The sequence below is a fragment of the Pezoporus wallicus genome, unplaced genomic scaffold (genome assembly GCF_028554395.1).
Source record: "Pezoporus wallicus isolate ANWC-B61680 ecotype Strahan unplaced genomic scaffold, APGP_CSIRO_Pwel_v1 scaffold_2696, whole genome shotgun sequence".
Lineage (NCBI taxonomy): Eukaryota > Metazoa > Chordata > Aves > Psittaciformes > Psittacidae > Pezoporus > Pezoporus wallicus.
Window position 1 is genome coordinate 2,756,536 of NW_026637439.1, and position 21,350 is coordinate 2,777,885.

The window sequence follows — 21,350 nt, forward strand, 5'->3', positions numbered from 1 at the left end:
GAGGACAAATGGCTGTAACAAGCACTTTGTAAGAGAACCTGTTCCTTGTTTCTCTGCTTTCCACCTATCCTTAAGTGTCCTGAATCTTCTTGCCCATTAAGGAAGGTCAGCATATCTCAAGGGTCTCTGTGACCACATCTTTCTGCTCTCCTTTTCTAACACTGTGAGAATTCATCAATTTGATAGTCACTCCCACCCTCCATGTGCATCTGATCAAAGGAGCACTGCAAATTGAGATCCACATTACTTTCTAAATCTCATTTTTCTTTCTTTATATACTGATACTTAAGGATTGTAGAAGGCAGTGCAACAGATTACTTAGGAGTTATCTAGTCTGTTGCAGCCTTACCCACTTTACTTGAAAAGCCTCATATGGACGATTCCTCATCCTGCTGTTGTTTCTTGCTCTACATGATAACAGCCATCACTCCCAACTGACTTCAGTGCTGTAACTTATTTACAGATCACACTTACCATTTTCAAAAAAAAACCAAACAAACAAAACCCAACAAACCCAAACAACAAAACAACCAAACCATCCCACTTATGGACTATGACCATTTACAGAGCACAGGAGAGAACACAATTTGCTGGTAATCTTTAATTATAACTATCAGATTCAAACTGAATTGAAAGCAAAGCTCTTTCTGTAGTACAGCTTCCCACCAAAGTGTGCTTTACATAACAGCTTTTAGTATTTACTCCCCTGTTCCTTCCTCCCTGTTTTTGCAAATTTCAGGCATTTTTAAATTCACTGGCTGGTTTCTACCAAAAACAACACTTGGAAAAAAAAAAAAGAGGGGCACAGTGGGGAAGAGAGAGATGGGACTGTAATACTTAACAGTATTATAGAATTTAGCAGTAAGGTAAGGAAGAAGAACCTGAAATTCCTGTTGGACTAAGCCGAAAGCAGAAGGCATTCATCATTCAGAACTCTACTTGGCAAAAGATTGCCAGCTAATGAGCCTAACCAGGAAAGTGGTGTCTAATCATGACCCCAGACCAGCTGTGGACGTGCCCAAATGGCACAAGGAAAAGGTCATATATAAAAGGTCATATCGGGATTTCTGGTCAATGGCCACAGATCTGAAGGTAATCAACCTCAGTTCTGGATCACATAACATGGCTGAAATATGGAATTTCCCCTGATCTTTAACTCCCTGGAGAGCAATGACTGTTTTGGCACAGCTCATCAGAGCAGATGTGCACAAATGCCTCTCTGTTTAGACTGGATTAAGGCAATTGTAACGATAATCGAGGTCCCACTCACCATCTGGAGTTACACTCATCTCCTCCCCTGCATAGCACAACCTTTCCTATTACCTGGGTCAGCATAACTTGCAGACCAGGATGACACTTTATCTCCATCAGATATGTTTTTTTAATTCAGAAATGCTGGCAATTCTGGATTTACAGAAAACTGTGCAAGTTACATCAACTTTTGGCAGAATCCTTCATTGCAATGGACCTCCAGAGCTGACACTCCTATATGCTACTGTTTCAGCCCTACTCCATATGAGGGTTTGCTCTGCTGTTCATAATCAAGTTCCACCTCTTCTTATACATAATCACAAAATGTTTTAGAGAGGCTTGCAAAAGAAAAAAAAAAAAACCAGGGAAAAAAAAGTTTAAAAAAATCAAAAAAAAAGGTTACGGTTTAATTCCTAAAAAGCACAGAGAAGGAAAATTATTAATGAATACAAGACCTACAGAAGCCATATGGGTGATGTTGCCAAGTAAGAGTTTACAGCTAGATCTCTCAGTTTATGGGGAATGTGCCAAAAGAAAAAAAGTTCTCACCAGACACATCAAAAAGCCTTCTTGATGCAAAATAAATGAAACTACAGCCCACTGTGTACCAGTCCCACTCTGCACCATTACAAATACAGAGGACAGAGGCAAACATGTAGGCTTGGTTTGCATGAGCCTGAAAGTGACCTCAATTACATATATCCTTCCCTCAGCTAATCTGTTAATTCTGATCTCAACTTCTGGGCAAGCAGCTATTAGGACCTGCCGAAAAGCAGCTTAACTGTTAAAAGAGCAGCTTTTGTTTGTTCTTCCACTCAGGCCTCTACTACAACTGTCCTTCCAACCAATACTATTGCCAACATGGCAATCAAAATATTTTCAGAATTCAAAAATATAGGCCACAACAGTCCGAAATATTATGTAAAATGTTTGCACAATGCAAATTTTTAAACTGAAAGCTTAAAGTATCAGTCGCAGTTTGTATTCTTATACATTCATATAATTTGCTTCAATCTGGGATTTATGCATACCTTGTGAATTAAGAGCAGCCCTTTTCATTATTCAAAGTAAGCAGTGTGCTAGAACCCAATCAATATAAGTCAGCACAGTGCTGACCCATCCACCCTTCCTTTTGACCGTTCATTTCTCTTTCCAAAATTCTTAGAGGGTCCCTTGCTGTAGCTGATTTCAGATCAACCAAGAGCTCAGGTTTCTATGAGGTGCCTGTCTAGGCTGTAGGGCAGCAGTAACACCTTCCTGCTCAGATCTGGAGTTGCAAGGTTGACCTCCATGGCCACAACGCGGTACTCAGTACTCTAGTTGCTGCCAAGCAGCTTAGGAGTCTCTGACTTATTTAGTGAAAGCCTTGCCTAGAAAAAAAAAAATCTATTATTTCAAAAGAAAGGAGCAACTGTTGCAAATAAACTCTGTTCTGCAAATAGATATCCCAAAGCTTTTTGAAAGCTGCTATATGTCAGTTGTTCCCCTTCAACTCTCAGTGTCAGAATTGTAAAATTCCTTGCAACTTTGTTTTCCTTGTACAGAAGCCTGGCTTTCTGACTGTCTCTTACTAAAGGCAAAAATGTATAAGCTTAGATACCTACGGAAGAAACCTACCTTTCTCAAGAAGTAAAACTGAAAAAAATAAATGTCATCAATTTAACCTACCACCATTAAACTTGTTACCAATTTAATAAAACACTGATTTGAAAATTCATTATAACTTTTCATTCTCTACTCTTTCCTCTTTGTTTATGCACAGAAGTTTCCTTCCTAGAAAAACTTCTACTTTTTTCAAAATTCTGAAAATAATCTCCACTGGGTTTCTTGATTTTTTTCCTTGAAGTGATTTTGCTTGACAAGTACCTACTTACAGCTTAGTAAGAAGATTCACCTCTCCATCTCCACTTTACAAGTCCTTTTCTCCAATTCTACATGCTCTTAAAAGTTTTGAGCTTCCCCTTCCCATTTGTCTTTCCTTTAATGAGGGACACTTGCAGGATTGTAAGCTATGATGAGTACTCTGGGAGTGCTCCTTTCTTAGGTTTATACAATGAAAAATGGAGGACTGCTTGGAAGGGTTTTGGAAAGCAATACAGATAACTTTTGTAGAGCCTATGCAATGATTAATGCCAAATGTCAGCCAAGCTACAAACCTGACCAGAACAAGTTAAACAGTGTTTTCATTTAAAAAAAAAAAACAAAAAACAAACAAACACAAACATCACTCAAAAAAAAACCAAAACAACCCAACAAAACCCACACCCCCAAACCCAATAACGAACCAAAAAACCCCACAAAACCCCAGGGAACACTTCCATAGGGAGATTTTTAAGCTTTTCTAGAGTTTCAAAGAAAAATGTAATCTTTGTTGTTGTGAAAACTCTAATAATGTAATGAGATTTACAATAAAACACCATATTGACAGTATATTTGATGCTTATTTTGTTAACGAGGTGAGTACTTAATGACATACCTCTATGTATAGTAAAATATATATTCACAATTAAGACAAAAGGATCTTCTGCATAAATGTCCACATGTGGAAAAAGCAGCAGTATTAACATGCAAACTGCCTTTTTATAGTTTTGACCCCATTACATGTCTGCAGCAAGTTTAGTATTTCTAAATTTTTTGGTTTGAGACCAATTCTGAAATTCAAAATTTTAAGTTTTTAATCTGAAAGCTAAAAAAATCATTCCAACTCTGTGAGATTCAAGCTGTAACGAATCCTGGTTTATACTGTATGTTAGCCTCCTAATCCTCCTAATGGATAATGCCTCCTCATCACTTCCACCAAAAACAGTAACTTGCACTGCTAAATAATCAGAGCTGATTCAGAGAGAGAAAACAAGATGACAGGGGTGGGGGGAGGGGGTGGATTTTGGTTTATATTCCTTTTAAACACATGGACTGGCACAGCTAGGATACATTTGGAAACCCACATGAGTCTTCCAAGCATTCATCCTCAAACCATTTTTAAGACCTTCCACTTTTTAGAACAAGGTATCTCTAGGCCTGCTCTAATTACATTCCTGACACAATGTAGAAGAAGGAGTGTGAGTAGCAAGACAGGTTCCTAAATGCTTTTTCCCTGGAAACAAACAAACAAAAACCCAAAAAGATATCCAGTAATGCTGTGCTTGTTGAAGACATACCTAACACACTAATTTACCTAAACAGGGCAGGGTAAAATTGCAAAATGTGGAACACTAGGAAGGTTGTGGGCAGCAGTTTTGTCTTAATGCTGTCTTGGAGAATTTCCAAGGTTCATGTGGTTTTCAGCTATGGCTAATTCATGGCTCGAGTACGTAACTGCGCTGGGGTATGTGTAAGTCTGCAGAGTAACCTGAAACTAAAGGGTAACATAATCATATAATGATGCTTTGCTTCTCTCCTCTGCCCCACATCCGCTACCACACTGGGCTGCAAATTCAGTGTCGCCTGTCCAGTCACTTTTGGTTGATACACGATGACTGCCACTCAAAGCACATCCCCTTTACAAAATTAAAGGTACATTCTGCCTTTACATGCAAATCCACATCTAAACCTCACATAATTACTCCTATAATGCCTTTTCTGTGGTATAAAAATTTGGGTCCATGAAGATATTTGTAATGAACTTATTTCACAAATGAACACTCAAATTCCACATTCAAGCCCTTAACTGCACTGAAATTCCATTCTGTTCGCGTCCTCTCTTGTACACAGAGACCATTTCATTTCGCAGAGACAGATCCTATTCAGTATTTTTAATAAGACAGACAATATATTTAAGAAAAAATACTATGAATACTTGAATAGAGAACTTCAAATAAAATAGCAGCCTATGGTTGGGATGAATTTATGACTTCTATATGACGACACAATATAGTAAAACTACAGATGCAGGAGTGGGTCTTTTTTTTTTTTTTTTTTTTTGCTTCACTATCACAGATGATATAAACCCCTGCTCCCATCTGTTCTCCTGCCCCTCCATCCCCCTCCAGTATAAGCAGAGAAATAGAACATTTACGTCAGGTTATTTTTGTATTCAGGGTCTTTCTCTCTTACTTCTCCCTGCAGAAAATAGAACTTGGATCTGTCTCCCTCTATTAACTATGAATAATTCTCAATTTCTTGAAAAAACATATTCCTAAAGTGCATCAGATGGGCAACATAAGACTAGATACTCTCCTAAATTCTTATTCACCAGTTCCCTAACTTCTGGCACACAGCATACTACAGCTAGTTTGCCAAATCAGCAGATGATTTTAAAACACTGAAGAAAACATGTTTTTTCTAAATTTGCATCTGTTAACAAAATTATTTAAATTACTTAAAGTAATTTTATAGGCAGATATGCCTGGAGGTGTGGAGTAGGGGGTGAAGGGAGGATTTTCTTTTCTTAGGTTTAGTTTGTGTATGTTACCATGAACATTCCCTGCAATACAAACCGACAAACTGACATGTTTAAATTCTCTGCAACATCACAGTGCAAGAGAACCACTCCTTAGTATCTAAGAGACTACTGAAGATACCCTGATTTCCAAAACACCATGTTTCTTTTGATCCTGCTAGTTATTTTCTAATCTTGCTGCTTAATCCTTCAAAGGCCTATATAATAGAGAACTTAAAAATTCAATCTCTCAGCATTTTCTAAAATACAGGATGTAATTTCTGGCATGGGAATGCAATTTATTTATTTATTGTACCATATGTTCAAGTATTTCTTCATCTTTGTGACTAGGATAGAATCAAGCTTCAGCTAAAAGCTTTAATGCTGAAACACACCTGAAAAGAAGCTATGGAATACCTCTGATATTGAGGGTTTATAATAGCCTTGGGAATCAGGTTAAAGTGCCATGAAAGGAAACCAATATTCTCACTACAAAAAAAAAAACCCAAACAAACAAAAAAAAGCCAATCCAAAAAACAGAATTTATTGCCCACTGTCAAGACTAAAGGCAGTTAAACTAACTCCATTTCATGCTTCCTGCACATACAGCAGCAGTTCAGTATTTTAGGTTACATCTATGCCATGACCACTTCAGCAGCCATGAATAATATATTACAAACCACATGCTCGTACAAAGACTGTGTGCTCCAGAAGACACAGCCACTAGAGACTTTTACTTCATAACCCACGACATGCCTTGAAATGCACATCACTTCATGCAAGGATTAGATACATTGACAGAGGAGTCAAATGGAGACTACAGATTAAAACTCCCACTCTGCCTGGCTCAAGAAGGCCAGAATAACAGGTCTTCTTGAATAAGGTGCTGGACACTGGGTGCATACAGGGAAAAACACGTCTCCTGGCTTTCTGTACTTTATTAAATCTTCCCTAGGCTTCTGCTTTTGGTCACTCTTGGAGATAGGACACTAAACTAGAAGAATCCTTGTTCTGTTTCAGTATTATTAAATATTCTTAAGTATCCATATTTGCACATCTGCCATGTCTCTCTTATGCAATTTTATATATTGCATATATGAAATTAAGACATTTAAATCTGAAATAAAAAAGGCAAGACCTATTATCATAAAGATTGCTTCCCTGGACTAATAACTTTTATATAACAAATCTGCTATCTTTAAGAATTTCTGCAATTTTGATCTTTCATTTAAATGTCAAATATTATACACACACATATAAATGTATGCAGCTCCATTGGAAAGCCGTATGCTTCCCTGTGCAAGAGGTCTCCCCCTTTGAGCCAGACTCCACAATTTACCAGGTAACTTGCGCAGGCTTTAAACCTGAAGCTTCATTCTTCATTTTTGTATCAGCTCTTTTGAAAATTAAATACTTCTCTTTGGCCAGTACATTAGATTATGCCTACGCCACAAGCAGCCTAACTATCTTACGTGAAAATCTTATCACATTTCATGTATACTTGTATTTGAAAACTGAAGTCTAAGCAACTACCTTTTTAAAATACAACATTCAAAACTAAATGCATATTTGATCTAAGGGCATCTGCACACCACAATTTAGCTCCATTCCCATGAGAAGAAAACACAGTATATCAATACTACAAGAAAACCACAGGAACTATCACAGCTACAGGAATCTATAACATACTCAGTTATTTCAGAATTGGCATATCTGATCATCATGCACCAAGACTGATGATTAATCTCCAGTATTTTATTTATTTATTTATTTAATAGAAGAGAAAGCAATCCCTGTGTTTCCAACAAAGCCCACTGCTTCCACACTGTATTCTTTCAATTTCTAACAAAGACAATGGAAGAATCAGATATTTTTATCAGTTTTGCTAGGCTTGGAAAGCTAGTAAACCCTCTCCTATTTGGCTCTATTATAGGCATACATCAGAACAGTCATGGACAGTGGGAAACTGAGCAATAAATTCTTATCAAGAGGAAAGCAGACTCCAGAAAAGAGAACAGGCTTGCAGTTGTCAAGAGAAAAATGCTCTGTGATTGCAACAGTAGATAGGGAAACAGAAAGAGAAAGGCACTTCATCTAACAAACTGAAGTCTCAAATAATACCAAATTTATTACAGAATAAATAGCAGTTTTCTTAGTTTGCCCAACAGGGACAAACAGGGACCCTGATGTGGGTTTTTTTCAGTTTTACAGATCTTTCAGCAATAGTGGGAGACAAGACACCCCAAGTAAACAAGCATGTGAACTCAGGACTATTTTTGATGTGCAATACTAGGCAGAGAAGCTGTGATAAGACTGAGAACAGGCAGATAAGAATAGTTCACATAAGTAAGCTTGTGTCCTGGCATTTCTCAAAAAAGGTGTTAGGAACAAAACAAATCCTAGAAAACAGAGCTGCACAATTTACTGCAATTAATATAGCATATAATTCAGCTATTGCCTCCTTACATTCTTTATATGCCTCGATGAGTAACTTCTCTTTCAACAGCTCTCTGAAGGCTTACCTAAAGGTTATTACGTCTTTTTGGATGGACAGGGAACTCTCAGGCTGGTCAGGGACCAGCTGCCTATTTTGGTACATGAGCTACGGAATTTGCCAGCACTAGAACTCCAACGCCCTTTTGCTGCTTGTAAGTTTTCTGCATTGACAACTTGTGTTAGAAACAGTTAATTCTTTCAACAGCTCAGTCTAGGACAAAAGATGATTATTTTTCTGTTGTGTGTCACTATGAAAGTTTTAAGGCTAGTGTTCTTTGAGAAAGACTATTAATCCACTTGTACCAGGAACACAGCAGTAACAATCGGGTCAATTTATCACACTAAACACTGTGTTCATTAGGTAGAAATAATAAAGTAACAGTTTAAGTAGAGACTGGGCTACAATCAAGAATGCCAACACTGCAACAACTGGAATACTTTCTTAACAAAGCAGAGCTCACTTAACTTTCTGGAGTCATAATTACCTAGCTGTCCAAATAAAGCAATGAATTTAATATAATAAAATCTTTGGCATATTTATGTAATTCTTATTTTCAAATATAATCTCAAGGGGAGGTCCTCTTACTTCACTTTGAATTAGGAAGACAAGACTATTATATCCTCATCAATTAGCATGATTGAACTTTTTCTTTTCTCTCAAATAAGCCACACAACTAAGTCTGATGACAACGTAAGTTATTTCAGTTTCCTCAGTTTCAATCTGCCAGCTTGCCAAAGAATCATTAACAAAACCCCATGTATAAAATACTTGTCTGACAATGTTTCATAAATTACAAAACAGTGACTCACACAGAGTGACAGATTTTAACAAGTCAGACAAGTGAAGCAGTCACTGTCCATAGCCACTTCTCCCCATGCAGCAGAGGTTACTATCCCCAGAGCAGGACACCAAAGCAGCCAAATACTTATTGGCTGCTCATTCCAGACAGCTCATTAAAATAAACTGAAAACCTTTTCATGTGAAACAAGTATAAAAACAGAATCCAGAAAAGTTTTACAAATTCTTGTGCAAACTATCTTCAGCATAGTGAACAATGAGAAAAGCCATTAAAAATACAAATATGAGCATATGCATATTGAGAGAATATAAAATACTTTATCAAGTTTTCAGTAATGAATCTCAAAGTACAAACCAATCAGTTTGAGAGATACAATTAAAAAATCACAACCAGACCACAAAAGAGAATCTTTTCTATTAAGAAGTTATTTACAGTAGCAGTTTAAAATTTACTAGTTGTACTGCTTCTAAAAATTACATTTTCAGTCGTGCCATTGTACAGTCAGTGGCAATTTGCCTTTTAGTTACCCCAACATAAAAAGTGAAGTGACTTACCATTCTTGCTGACATCCAGTTCCCTGAGATTAATGAGATTTGCAATGGATGCTGGCAATGTAGTTAGGTCATTGTCTGGCAAACTCAGCTTGTACAAAGACTGACAGTTAAAAAGTTGCTATTGAAACAAAGAAAAAAAAAGTGAATGTGACTTTCTCTTAGTTTCCTCTATATAACTTTTGCTTTTAATCCCTTTAAATTTCTGACCTCACAGCTTGAAGGCCAGATTATTTACAGGTTTTGACTACAAAAACTTCATTTAACTGGTTTTATTAAAAATTGATTAAGTTTACAATGCCTTGGAAAGAAAAAAATGGCAGTCACAACAAACCAGCAGCTATGCTTCACTCTTCTTACAAATTCCTTTGAGTATTACAGAAACTGTGACCTGTAGTTACGTGGAGTCCTGCAAACATTGCAAAATGTTTTCCATAATAGGACATTTTTTTAAAACATCAAATAGCTCTGGAACAGAGGATTTGATTCAAATCCTGTTCCTACTCTTCTCTAGAAGTTAAATTTCATTCTATCTTACAAGATCTAAAAAGATTCCCCTCCATGCTTCCCACCTCAAGCACACAAAAATCCAACTAATTAGGATGAAAACTAGTGAAAGTTTGATCTAAGAATATAGAATATTGTATAATGCAGATACAGAGATTATAATTTGTACCAAAATATATCTCTTACTATACGCAAAGTACCTTGAGATTTTTATTCAGAAGCTTTACAAATTGACAAAATAGGGCAAGTAATATTAGTGTAATGGAAGAAAAATCTTTTTTTCCATATCCAAAATATGTAGGAAACTTATAGATAGTACAAAATAAGTATCTCCAAGAAAATGGTTGAAAAGATTCATCTGAACAATTTATGTTGAATATTCCTTTCCTGACAATTTTGGGCAATGCATGAGTACCTGGACTTAGTGTTCTTTTCTTTTGGAATTCTGAGAAAAGATTAAGTGTTCTATGACTGAAAATATTTATCCCAATCAACATCATAACAATGGGCTTACTTCAAGCAAAATTTCTTGGATATCTCTCAATTACAAGGCCATTATGTCAACCACAGACTGTCTAACAAGACCCATTCACATAACATTTGCATATCCCACACCAGAACAAAAGCAGACATAAATTAGCAATTGGACAATTCAAGGAATGAGCTTTAACTTGCCTACTAAGGTTTCCAATTCCTCAGAAATGTGCTTCTGTTAGAACTAGTTGATATCATTAAGGCTTTGAAGAGTTACAAGTTGGTTAGGGTATTATACTAGGAGAATTTTGATGAGGTCATGTGTTCTGGAGCCACTCCTGTATTTCAGTACTTCAAGCAAGAATATGTGCTTAAAACTTATCCCTGAAAACAACAAGCTGGACTCTTGGAATCAATAGAAATTTCCCCTATCAGGCAGGTGGAGCAAATACAGCACAGAGAATTGCAAGATCCCTAAAGGAAAATGGGGGGAGGGGAGTTTTGTATGGTGTTGATTTTGTAGTTGTTCCTTTTGCTTTTGATGTTCTTTTTAAATGTTGATATATTCAGTGATTAAGTAGATTATCCTTACTGTTAATAAGTACCAGAAGTCATATAATTAAAGACTGTCTTATTGCAGAATTACAGTTTCTTCCAAACAGCAAAGTGAAAGGGAAAACTAAAACAGTTTGAGCTTTTCAGCTCAAATGCACACTGTGGCACTTGGGATAAACAGGATACTTTTTCAGAAGTGCTTTAGCACACAAGATGAATGCATTTCAAATGTCTGGTCGCTTTTGAGAGTGAGACTACACTCCAGTGTTTTATGTAAAGCAGATTCCTTCTCTACCACTATCTTTCTCTCCACCAGTTTGTTCATGCTGTGCCTCTTGGTCAGTCAACTGAATTAAGGACTATACTGTAAAAACAGATTTCTTTAAGTATCCTGGAGTGGAGGCAATTAAAAACAAAACAAAACAAACAAAGATAAAAACACAAAACCAAAACCAAAACAACACGCAAACAAAAAAACACACAAAAAAAAAAACCCAAAACAAACCCAAAACAAACCCACACACTGACAGACCATTTCGGTAATCAGCTTGACAAGACAGCCCCAAACTAGTTGTGCTGTGGCATACAAAGGGCAGCAGATTGCACAACAGGGATAAGAACACACCACCAGGGGCAAAGAGGAAAGGGGAAGAGTGGGAATGTCTTAACCAGGCTTCAGAAAGCTGGAGACAGCCTAATAAGTACCACACCCTTGTCTGAGATGACTTAATTAGAAGTCTTTTCAGAGTTAAAAGACTGAATAAAAGCTTGGGTTAGAAAAAAGGCATACCCAGCTTGAAACTCTGGCTCCAAATCAACTAGGATAACTTCAAACATTGCAGGCCTTCCCTTACAGATCTTCAATGCATAGTTTTGAGATCACAATTTATGTCAAATGATTAAATAAAGCACTTCTATTATGTATTCACTACTCCTTAATCTCTGCTTGTTTCCTTTAGCGAATTTGAGTTTATATGTGGGTTTTTTCTTTTGAAAATTGAAAAGGTAGTAAAAACTCACAAAGCATTTTTACTTTTAAGTAAAAAAATTACTTAAAAGCTGGAAACAAAATGCTAGCTTCTCAAAAATAAGCCTATAAGGATGACTTATATAATGCACAAACACATTAACATGAAGCAAGCTAAACTACTACAAGTCTCCGCAAAGCAAAAAAGGAACAAAACATGTTCAAGCTGACTTTCTAATCACGTGGATAATTTAAACAGATTAGATCAAGGCAAGCAGTAGACTGCCCACCTCTCAGCTTACTCATTTATCAAAATTCAATTTCATACAGAAACTGACTAATGAAATCAAATGCCAATTAATAAAAAAGGAAGGTAAAGCAGGCAAACGGCTTTAGTTTAAAATAATGCATCCATTTAATCATTACAATGTATCTTTCTTCCTCTTAAGATTATGTAATGGATTTTTTTAGCGAATTATGAGCTTGGAAGATATTTGCTTAGTTCTTAATGATTTAATGCAAGAGTAAGTCAGATATTATATTTTTTTTTCCCCTAAGAAAGGTATTTTATTCTGGTTTTCTAAGCACTCAATTTTGTTCTTCTCAAATAAAGAATAAGAAACAGGAATTAAGTTCTGAAATCTTCTGAAAAATCCTCAAAGGCTGATACAAAGTCTTACAATGTATGCTACTAAAACCTAAAATTACCAACTCTAAAGAAATATCTACTTGGGAAAAGACTAGAGTAAAACAGTGGAAGTTCTAAACTATAATAGACTGGCAAAATGCCTAGTTTTAGCTTTATGTTACTAGCTCTATTCAGCGTACAAATACAGGTTTTCTGTATTCTTCTCAGGAATATTTCTTCTTCTCAGGAGCATTTTAGATTGGATTTTCAAAAGCACTTAGGTGGTATAAGTCAGCTTTACTGGTATCCAAGGCTTCTGATAACTGTCAAGTTACTACCCTGAAATTACTGTATTTCCTTACTAGTTTCATTTATCTTTAAAAAAAAATGTAAACCACCATAACCTGAAGTACTTATAGCAAATTTTCCAAAAATCTAACATGGCATTGTACGGTTGTCCCATCTGACAATGAAGATTTGCACACAATTCTGACAAAAAGTCTGTCATCTTATGATTAAGTTTTTAATTCCACCAAAACAGGACCTCCTAACAGCAATTAAGTCTATTGCAATGATCACTTTGTGCTTCTCAAAAGTCTCACTGGCAAAGACTTTCATTCTTTTCTCTAGTATACTAGACTATGCAATTTGTCTTCAGACTTTAGAACAAACAATAAATATTGATTTTTCTAATAAAGCTATAACCAAAGTGGCATTCCAGCTCCCCTAGATTTTTAACTTAAGTAATTTGAGATACTTCTGAAATTCTCGTCACATACTGAAGAAAGCAGGACTTAAGTGAACACATACTTCAGATTTCAGCTGTGTTTTGTGAGCACAGATCTGAACAAGATATTAATCTTACTACTTCACATTTCCATGTGTTATCAGAGATTCAAAATAATGCTGCAATTTGTTGAATACACTTAGTCAGTTGAAGCAGACACTGCCACAGAAATAAAATAGCCAGCTGCTTCCGGTACGTACATCTCTTCAACTAGGTCAGTTGCTTAAGCAGCGTCACCCCAATTCAGGCAGCAACCTAGTCAAGCTGGAACACATAAACATTCCTTCTACTAGGGCTGCTTTTTCTGGGATCAACGTTTACTTAAAAATATTTGGCGAACTGCAGCCTAAAAGCTAAAGATGGAAGCTAGACACTATCAGCTTCTACAACGCTAATGAAGTAACAGAGTCAACAAATGGAACTAAAGGAAAACCACCCAACCTACCTTTGGAAGCTCTTCAATCTGATTAGCATCTAAATAGAGCTCTTCCAAGGTCTTTTCAAAAGTAAAAATCTCCTTAGGCACCTGTTCCAGGCTGCAGTGAGAATAATCAAGTGTAGTAACTGTTTCCTCCTCTCCACGAAGGCAGCGGCATGGCACAAGCCGCACAAACAAATTCCGCTTTGTTGTCATTTTCAGGCACTGTAAAACAGAAATTGGTCTGGTTAAAAACCAAGACAACTTCAGAAATACTCACTTGGGCAGCTGCTCAAACTTCTACTGGCTGCTAAATACTTAAAAAGGAAAGAAGTGTATACATATATGCGTATGTGTGTGCATATGTGCATACATGAGGGTGTGGAGAGAGAGTATTTATTTTCTTTTAGATGTAACAGATCTGTAGTAGCATTAAATAGGGTTAAAGCACATACAGACACCAAAAGACAAACTCAAAATTTAGCCTGTAACTTTGTCACTTGCTAACACAGCCCTACATCACAGAGAATTCTGAAGCAGCAGTTCTGAAGTGTCAATTTTTACAACACAGTTTAGCCCTACTTTCACAAAGCTTACTGGGATGATGCTTTTGCTTAATTTGATAAAATCCACCCTTTATGGAGTATTTAAATATAGCTGTAGGAAAGCTATTCTTTTTTTTGTGTGTGTGATTAAATCCATGTACCTTAATTTCAAATCCCTCATTTAAAGACAGCATATAACAGAAAGAACCCGTGCAGTTTCTACCAACTGTTCAATCTACAGTTTAAAATGAAAGATAAAGTGCACAGATAAAGAAGTCATTTCTTTTTGCAATTTCATTCAGCTTGGAAAACTTCAACACATTTTACATGCACACTAGAACTAAAGAAATTTCACCTTGCTATGGAGGTGTATCCTTCTTCATTTTCATTCATTGCTACTACAGTCCCCTCTACTCTCCATGGCTTTTACAATATTCCTACTCAGCAGGAAATGGCAAACCTAAATGGTGCTAACTGCCTGATTACTGACAGCATACACCAGGCATGTTCTGCCTCTTTCCTCCTCAGCAAGAACACAAGTTTAGGTCTTTTGTCTAATTAGCAATGAATTTTCACAAAATTCAGAAAAAAAAATGTTCTTCAAAATGTCACCTCAAGTTTTGCTGAAATCAGATGACAGACTCAACAATTTTTCAGGAAGGACTAACATGTGCAGACAGACAACACGATCATGTAGCTTCACTTCCTCAGGAAACTGGTCTAAAAATACATACTTTTCCAAAAGAGCACCGAATATTTATTTTCTCAATCAAACTCCCAGCACTGCAAATTAAAATGCACTTTAAAAAAAAAATAAAAAACCACTTCTTTTTGGAATTGCAGAAATTATATTTCAATTTCTGGATTGGTGACAGAAAACTTTCTTCTCCAATTGCCAAAAAAAATCAGACACATTTAGCAGACTGCACTTAAGCTTTCAGACAGTACGCTAGTAACACAAGGAGAAAACAAAATACCATGGCTGCTACACTATATGAAGTCACAGAAGGCAAGACCCCTCCTCTTACTGAGACAAGAAAAAAAGTCATGCACTTGGATTATCCTCTATGAGCAGCTAGTTTGCAAAGTACTTCACAGTATGTTTAATTTATATGACAACAGGTCAACGTACTGCTGTACTTCAGTGTTTTCACTATAGAGAAGTGCCACTTATCACTCAGGCTGGGTGCAGTCAGATTCTATATCCATCCAATAAAAAGACAGAAGAAACTCTTCATTAAGATAGTGGGATGTCAAGACTTCCTTTTTAACAATGCTCAGATGTTGCTAAGATTTTGTTACAATGTTGATTATCCATTAGAACACTTAGCACTTACTGTAAAATTCCAGCCATCTTAGTTAAATAAAAAGTGATCTAAAAATAAAGATATTTAACTGTGCTGCAATGCAGACTTTAGAGAATACGAATTCTATGCTGGGGTTTCCCAAGGAATGGGAAAGTGAGCAAAAGACACAGTGTAACCTCCTTCTGCTTCTTCCACAGGAACAGGTTCCAAGCATGATATCCTCCAGCCACCCACAGCCAGATGCCAAAGATGCCACAGAAGCTGATGTGCTTTCTCTGTTAGAGCTACCCACGCCGTCTCCATGCCTCAGAGGCCACATGTGAAGACACAAGAGGAATTCCACAGCAAACATTTACAAATAAAAAAGCCTTTAACAAAAAGAAGCATTGTCTCATTTTGAAATACTTCAGAGACCAGAGGAGGTCTTTCCAACCGCTCCAGAAAGAAGCACACAGCAATCTCTTTCTCTTCCAACAGGAGTGTAAACAGAAGAACATACAGCTTGGAAACAACCAGGATTGGAAAAGCAGAGACTACATGTGAGTTGATTACCAGAAGACTGGCAGTGGAAGACACACCTATATCTTACTAGCTGCAGCCATCAATAAATTCACTTCACACAGTCATTTCAGCTTGTGAGAATTACGTTTTGGTTTCCAGAATATAAAAAAGTTCACTACATGGTTCATATAAATGATGAAATAAGATACTCTTTCATTCAAATCACTCAAAAGCAGCACACATTACAGTGTTTGTCTCCACCTTTTCCATAGCTGTTCTCTTCGCACCAGGTCTTACTTACTCAAGTCTCAAAAGTTTCTAAAGCAACAAAAAACTTGTAAATCCTAACAATGCAAAACACACTTATCTAATTTTCCTAACATCCCTTTATTTTGTAAAAAAGATCTTGAGCTTGGCGTAAGGGGGAGGAGCGTGGATGCATCCACAGCTCTATAAAATACAGATCAGTTAACAAATGCCTGTGCAACAGTGTTGGGTCATATCTTCAGTCAGTTATCGTGTCAGTTAAAGTACCTAAACTCACAAGCCAAAACAGTCAAATTCATATTTAAGTATCAAATAAATAACTTTCTCTCCATTGTTTTTACCAAGTTGAGTGTATATTTAATTCTAACATTTCAAAGATCAGAATTAATCAAGAGATTTGCATTTAAGTAAATGTATGAAACTATGCAATGTGATGTAGTTCAATTTGTCTTATATATGTTCAAATTTTACTTCTACACATATATGAATAGCTGTTCAGTGCTGGTGTTCTGCAACAGAGATGGCTGCTAATACTAGCAAATGGGTGTGGCAGGATAGTTGGAGGAAATATTCCACACCACTCTTCTGCAATGTAAATTTAGAGAGACAGTCAGAAACACACAACCCTCACTCCCTGTCTCTCTGTCCACTGATCTTGTCATCAGTTGCCCAAGCAGAAAAACTATAATGGAGGAAAAGATGTACTACAGAGAGAGTCCACTGTTACATCTGCCAAAGACAGGAACTTGCGATGTCACACAGAACATGTACTTTTCTTCTACTGTTCAAAATAATAACTTCTCCATGGATAGTTTGGGTAAATACACAGAAGGCAGAAAGAGACACAAAGTATAGTATCGTTTTCCTTCCCAAAAATCAGGGGAGTCTGGCAAGCAGACTTCAAGTTTCATAGTAACATGAAATCATAGAATAGTCTGGGTTGGGAAAGACCTTGAGATCATCTAGTTCCAACCCTCCTGCCACTCCCCTGGCTCAATGCCCTGTCCAGCCTGGCCTTGAACACTGGAAGGATGGGGCAGCCACAGCTTCCCTGGGCAACTTATTCCAGTGCCTCACCACCGTCACAGTAAAGAATTTCTTCCTAATATCTAATCTAAATCTCTCCTCTTTCAGTTTAAAAAGATTACCCCCTGTCCTGCACTATGGGCTGCAGGGGAATCTCTGCTCTGGTGCCTGGAGCATGTCCTCCCCTCCTTCTTCACTGGCCTTGATGTCTGTAGAGTTGATGCTCTCACATATTCTCACTCTTGTCTCCTGCATGCTGCTCTGCAGTAGGTTTTTACACTTTCTTAAATATTTTACTACAGAGGCACTACCAATATCACTGATTGACTCAGATTTGGCCAGAGCACGCCTATCTTGGAGTCAGCTGGAACCGGCTCCAGGGGCAGCCTGCAGCATCTTCTCACAGAAGCCACTCCTGAAGCCCCCTCACTACCAACACCTTGCCACCTGCACCCAGTACAATCTATAAAAAGTGAAACATTTTTACTGAATACAATCAAGTTACTGGAAGCAGAAAAGCAAAGTATCAGTTTGAAAGACCATACTAGTGAAAGAAAGCAAGATCGACAGCAAGGCTGGATACACACTAAATATTTAATCCCAAAAAGACATCATCATCCAGTGAAATCACTCTTTCATAGAACTCCGATTATACCCTGCACACCCCTGCCATCGAAAATATGCCAGAAACATATGGAACATTTTTGTCCTCCCATGCATCTTGCTAAGCACTCAATACAAACCAGCCAACTCAAACCTACAAGAAACTCTACACCACCAGAAAGCAAAACACAGCCCCCAAATATCACATCTTTGAAAATTCTGAACTCAGGCTTGCTACAGTACAATTTAGATTCACACTAATTTTGTTTGTATTATTTGCTAACTTGGTCTAAAAGCATGGGTTTCAAGGTACCATTAGCCCTTTAGATTTTCTGTCTGATGCTAACAGGATGTGATTGCTCATGCTCCAAGCTGGTGAAAGCACTTCCCCCCACCCCCAAAGCCTTTCAAAAGAATGTTTACCAGTTACATCTGCAGCAGAGCTGAAAACGAAACCACCTATCAGATGTCTATAGAGGAAGGCATGAACAACTAGGCACAAAAATACCTGGTCAAGTTCACTTTACTCCACTATCTACAACTAAGTTCAGAACTAGGGAGCTGAGGATTTGTAAAAGCAGGAAAGGGAAAGACTGTGTTGCACTGCATGTGACATAGCATGCAACCTGACAAATACAAGAAGGCTAATTTGGCCATCTGGCAGAAGACCTAACATATTCCTGCTGAAAAAAAAAAACCCAACCCAAAACAACCTTATTTATTAAGAATCATATTCAAACTACTAAAAAAAAGTCACCAAAGGAATTTATTACTTCCTGTACATTGAAAACTCAGTAGGAAATGAATCTTCTTATACTGGACATAAAAACATGAAGCATAGAGATATTAAAGATCACAGAAGATATCATGAAACAGGCTATTTGGCTTGTTGATGAAAGATCCTATATTGTGAAAATACAGATGTTGAGATGTGGAAGACTCCTTTGGTCATAGTGGTAAGTTAAGGTATTTTCACCTCCTCACCTTCTGTCATCCAAGCTATTTCTTGCTGTCTCTTCTAGCAAATAAAGTATTTTGCAAAACTGGATTGGTTACGCTATTCATTTCACTGAATCAGACCGGCAAACACTCAGGTCAGTACAAACTAATGAACCACAGTGCTGCACTCTGGGAGAGAGAACAAGTGGTAAAAAATGAGGGATTTTGGAACCATTTCACCGTTTTAATGTCAAGCTATAGTCTCAGACTCCCAGCTTCTGATACGAAAACAATGCTCCACTGCATCCATTGCTGCATGCCTTCTACACACACAAGAGCACCAAAAAACACACTGTACTTGCTCACATACAGCATTCACAGCAAAAGGAATAAAAAGCACTACTCATGAAACAACAATGGTGAATGGTAGCAGGAGGAACACCATGTTAGTAAATACAGTAAATAATAACCAATTGTTAAGTGCAAACATATGAAGGACACTTGCTACAGTTTCTGAGAAAATAAAGGGATCACAGATGGCAGAAATCAGTTTTGCTTTTAGTGATGCAACAGCTGCTAGGATATAAGCAAAACCAGCAATATTCTACTTCTAGCTTGTTGAAATACACAACTCAAAGCTGGTAATAAAACTCAAAGCTTCTCTTACGGTAACTCCAAAAAAAAGACAAGTGCCAGGTGTAAATTCTAAAGACATTTGCTTAAATTATCTGTTTCTTATATTTATGAATTAAATCCTAACCAGATTTCAATTTACTATTTCCATTTTGTTTTGCTTTAAAATATTCAGACATCCTTTATACAATTAATATCTGAAGTTCTTTATCAAACCATTTTATAAAACCTCTTCACTTAGTTCTAATGGAATCAGTAACATTTTCTTGGCTCAATAACAGTGTACTCACATGTTACAAAAATGTCCTCAAAAAAAAAAAAAAATTATAGATTAATTTTCCTGTTAAAAAAAATGTTCGTATACCCAAACAATTGAAACTTTGGTATTTTTATGTATATCTATATTAACTTTTCATACTAACACTGTATAATAGCTACCCAGTAACACACACACACTCTCTGTGACTACACAACTGTAGCCAAGTTAGTTACAGCTCAGTTCCCACACATTTCCATTTGCTCTTTTTCAGAGGCAGCCCTTGAAACTAACTTCCATCTGGACAGCCAATCTATCCAAATAAGTGCTACTATAATATTTCATCTGAAGAATAGTCTCTAATTGTATATCATTAACAATGCTGCTGAGATTAGCATTAGATCTGAGCTTCATTTCTGATTTTCAACTTGATTGCATATTCTTTGGGTACATATTTGTAGTGTTACTAAGAAAACATTATGAGGAATAAATTTTTAAAGCCACTGTGCTTGAAAGTCACTCATTTCCCCTCCCCTCCCACCCTAAAAAAAACCAAAAAACACTTAATAAAAATCACAGATAATTATTACGACAAACTGCTTTTTTGTTTGCAGGAAACTGCAGGAGTCCCTCAAACCTTCACAGAATATTCAAAAAACTGAGCTTTTTTAAAAAAGCCATGACATTGATATTTCAGTATTTTAACAATGATATTTTTAAATGGCTAAAGGATACTTCTACATTATGGAACATGTTTGGGTTTTGATGTTTGAGTTTTTTACGCTATTCCATAGCCAGAAACATGAAATATTTACCCCAACAGAATACTAAAATGAAAACCATCCTGCAGCCAGCTGTACCAAGCTATTTCATAACTGCTTTGCTTTCAGAATCCACTAATTTCTACTTTAAATTACTCGATTTTCTTTCATTGTTGCTGTGAAAAAGATCCATGGAAACAAACAGGACAAGTTCCTGACTTCCTATACAAAGAAAACAATGACAATTAAATACACAGAGCAACCAGACTAAGAGATAGTAAGCTTCTGAAAGAGGTATAAAACCATATTAAACTGCTTATGTTTTGACTTTAGTCCTTTGAGGGATTATGTCTGGATCTACTGTTTGAGTAAATGCTGTGCATCATGTACTGTCATCATCTATTCAAGCAGAAAGGAAGAGATACTGTCTTAATTCCTCCAGTTATAACAATATAGTCAAAAGAGATGAACCAGCATAGAGGATGTGAAGGGAAGAGGCATTGCTAGTCATTTGCCATAGGAAGCAACAAACCTTACAAAGCAGTAAGCACAGCTGAGGCAGTAAAATGACAGCAGTTTCTTATCTCAGCAGAGAATGCCAAAGCACACAAAGGCAGGAAAAAGCAAGCATGTGCAAATGCTTCTATAATCTTCAGTATGAGCTGTTTGTAGCAATGCCAGATAAAATAGGCAGAAGATT

The 21,350-nt window shown here is 36.8% G+C and overlaps 1 protein-coding gene across 8 annotated transcripts in view; it reads right to left on the bottom strand.

Moving 5' to 3' along the window:
• ERBIN (erbb2 interacting protein) overlaps window positions 1-21,350 on the bottom strand; it is a 116,892-nt gene that overhangs the window by 54,044 nt on the left and 41,498 nt on the right. For all 8 annotated transcript variants that reach the window (XM_057405484.1, XM_057405486.1, XM_057405488.1 and 5 more), the window contains 2 exons: window positions 13,840-14,037; window positions 9,480-9,597 (listed from right to left, as the gene is read on the bottom strand). In XM_057405484.1, coding sequence (XP_057261467.1) covers window positions 9,480-9,597; window positions 13,840-14,028 — 307 coding nt within the window. In that variant the 5' untranslated portion in view covers window positions 14,029-14,037. The remainder of the gene's footprint in view (window positions 1-9,479; window positions 9,598-13,839; window positions 14,038-21,350) is intronic.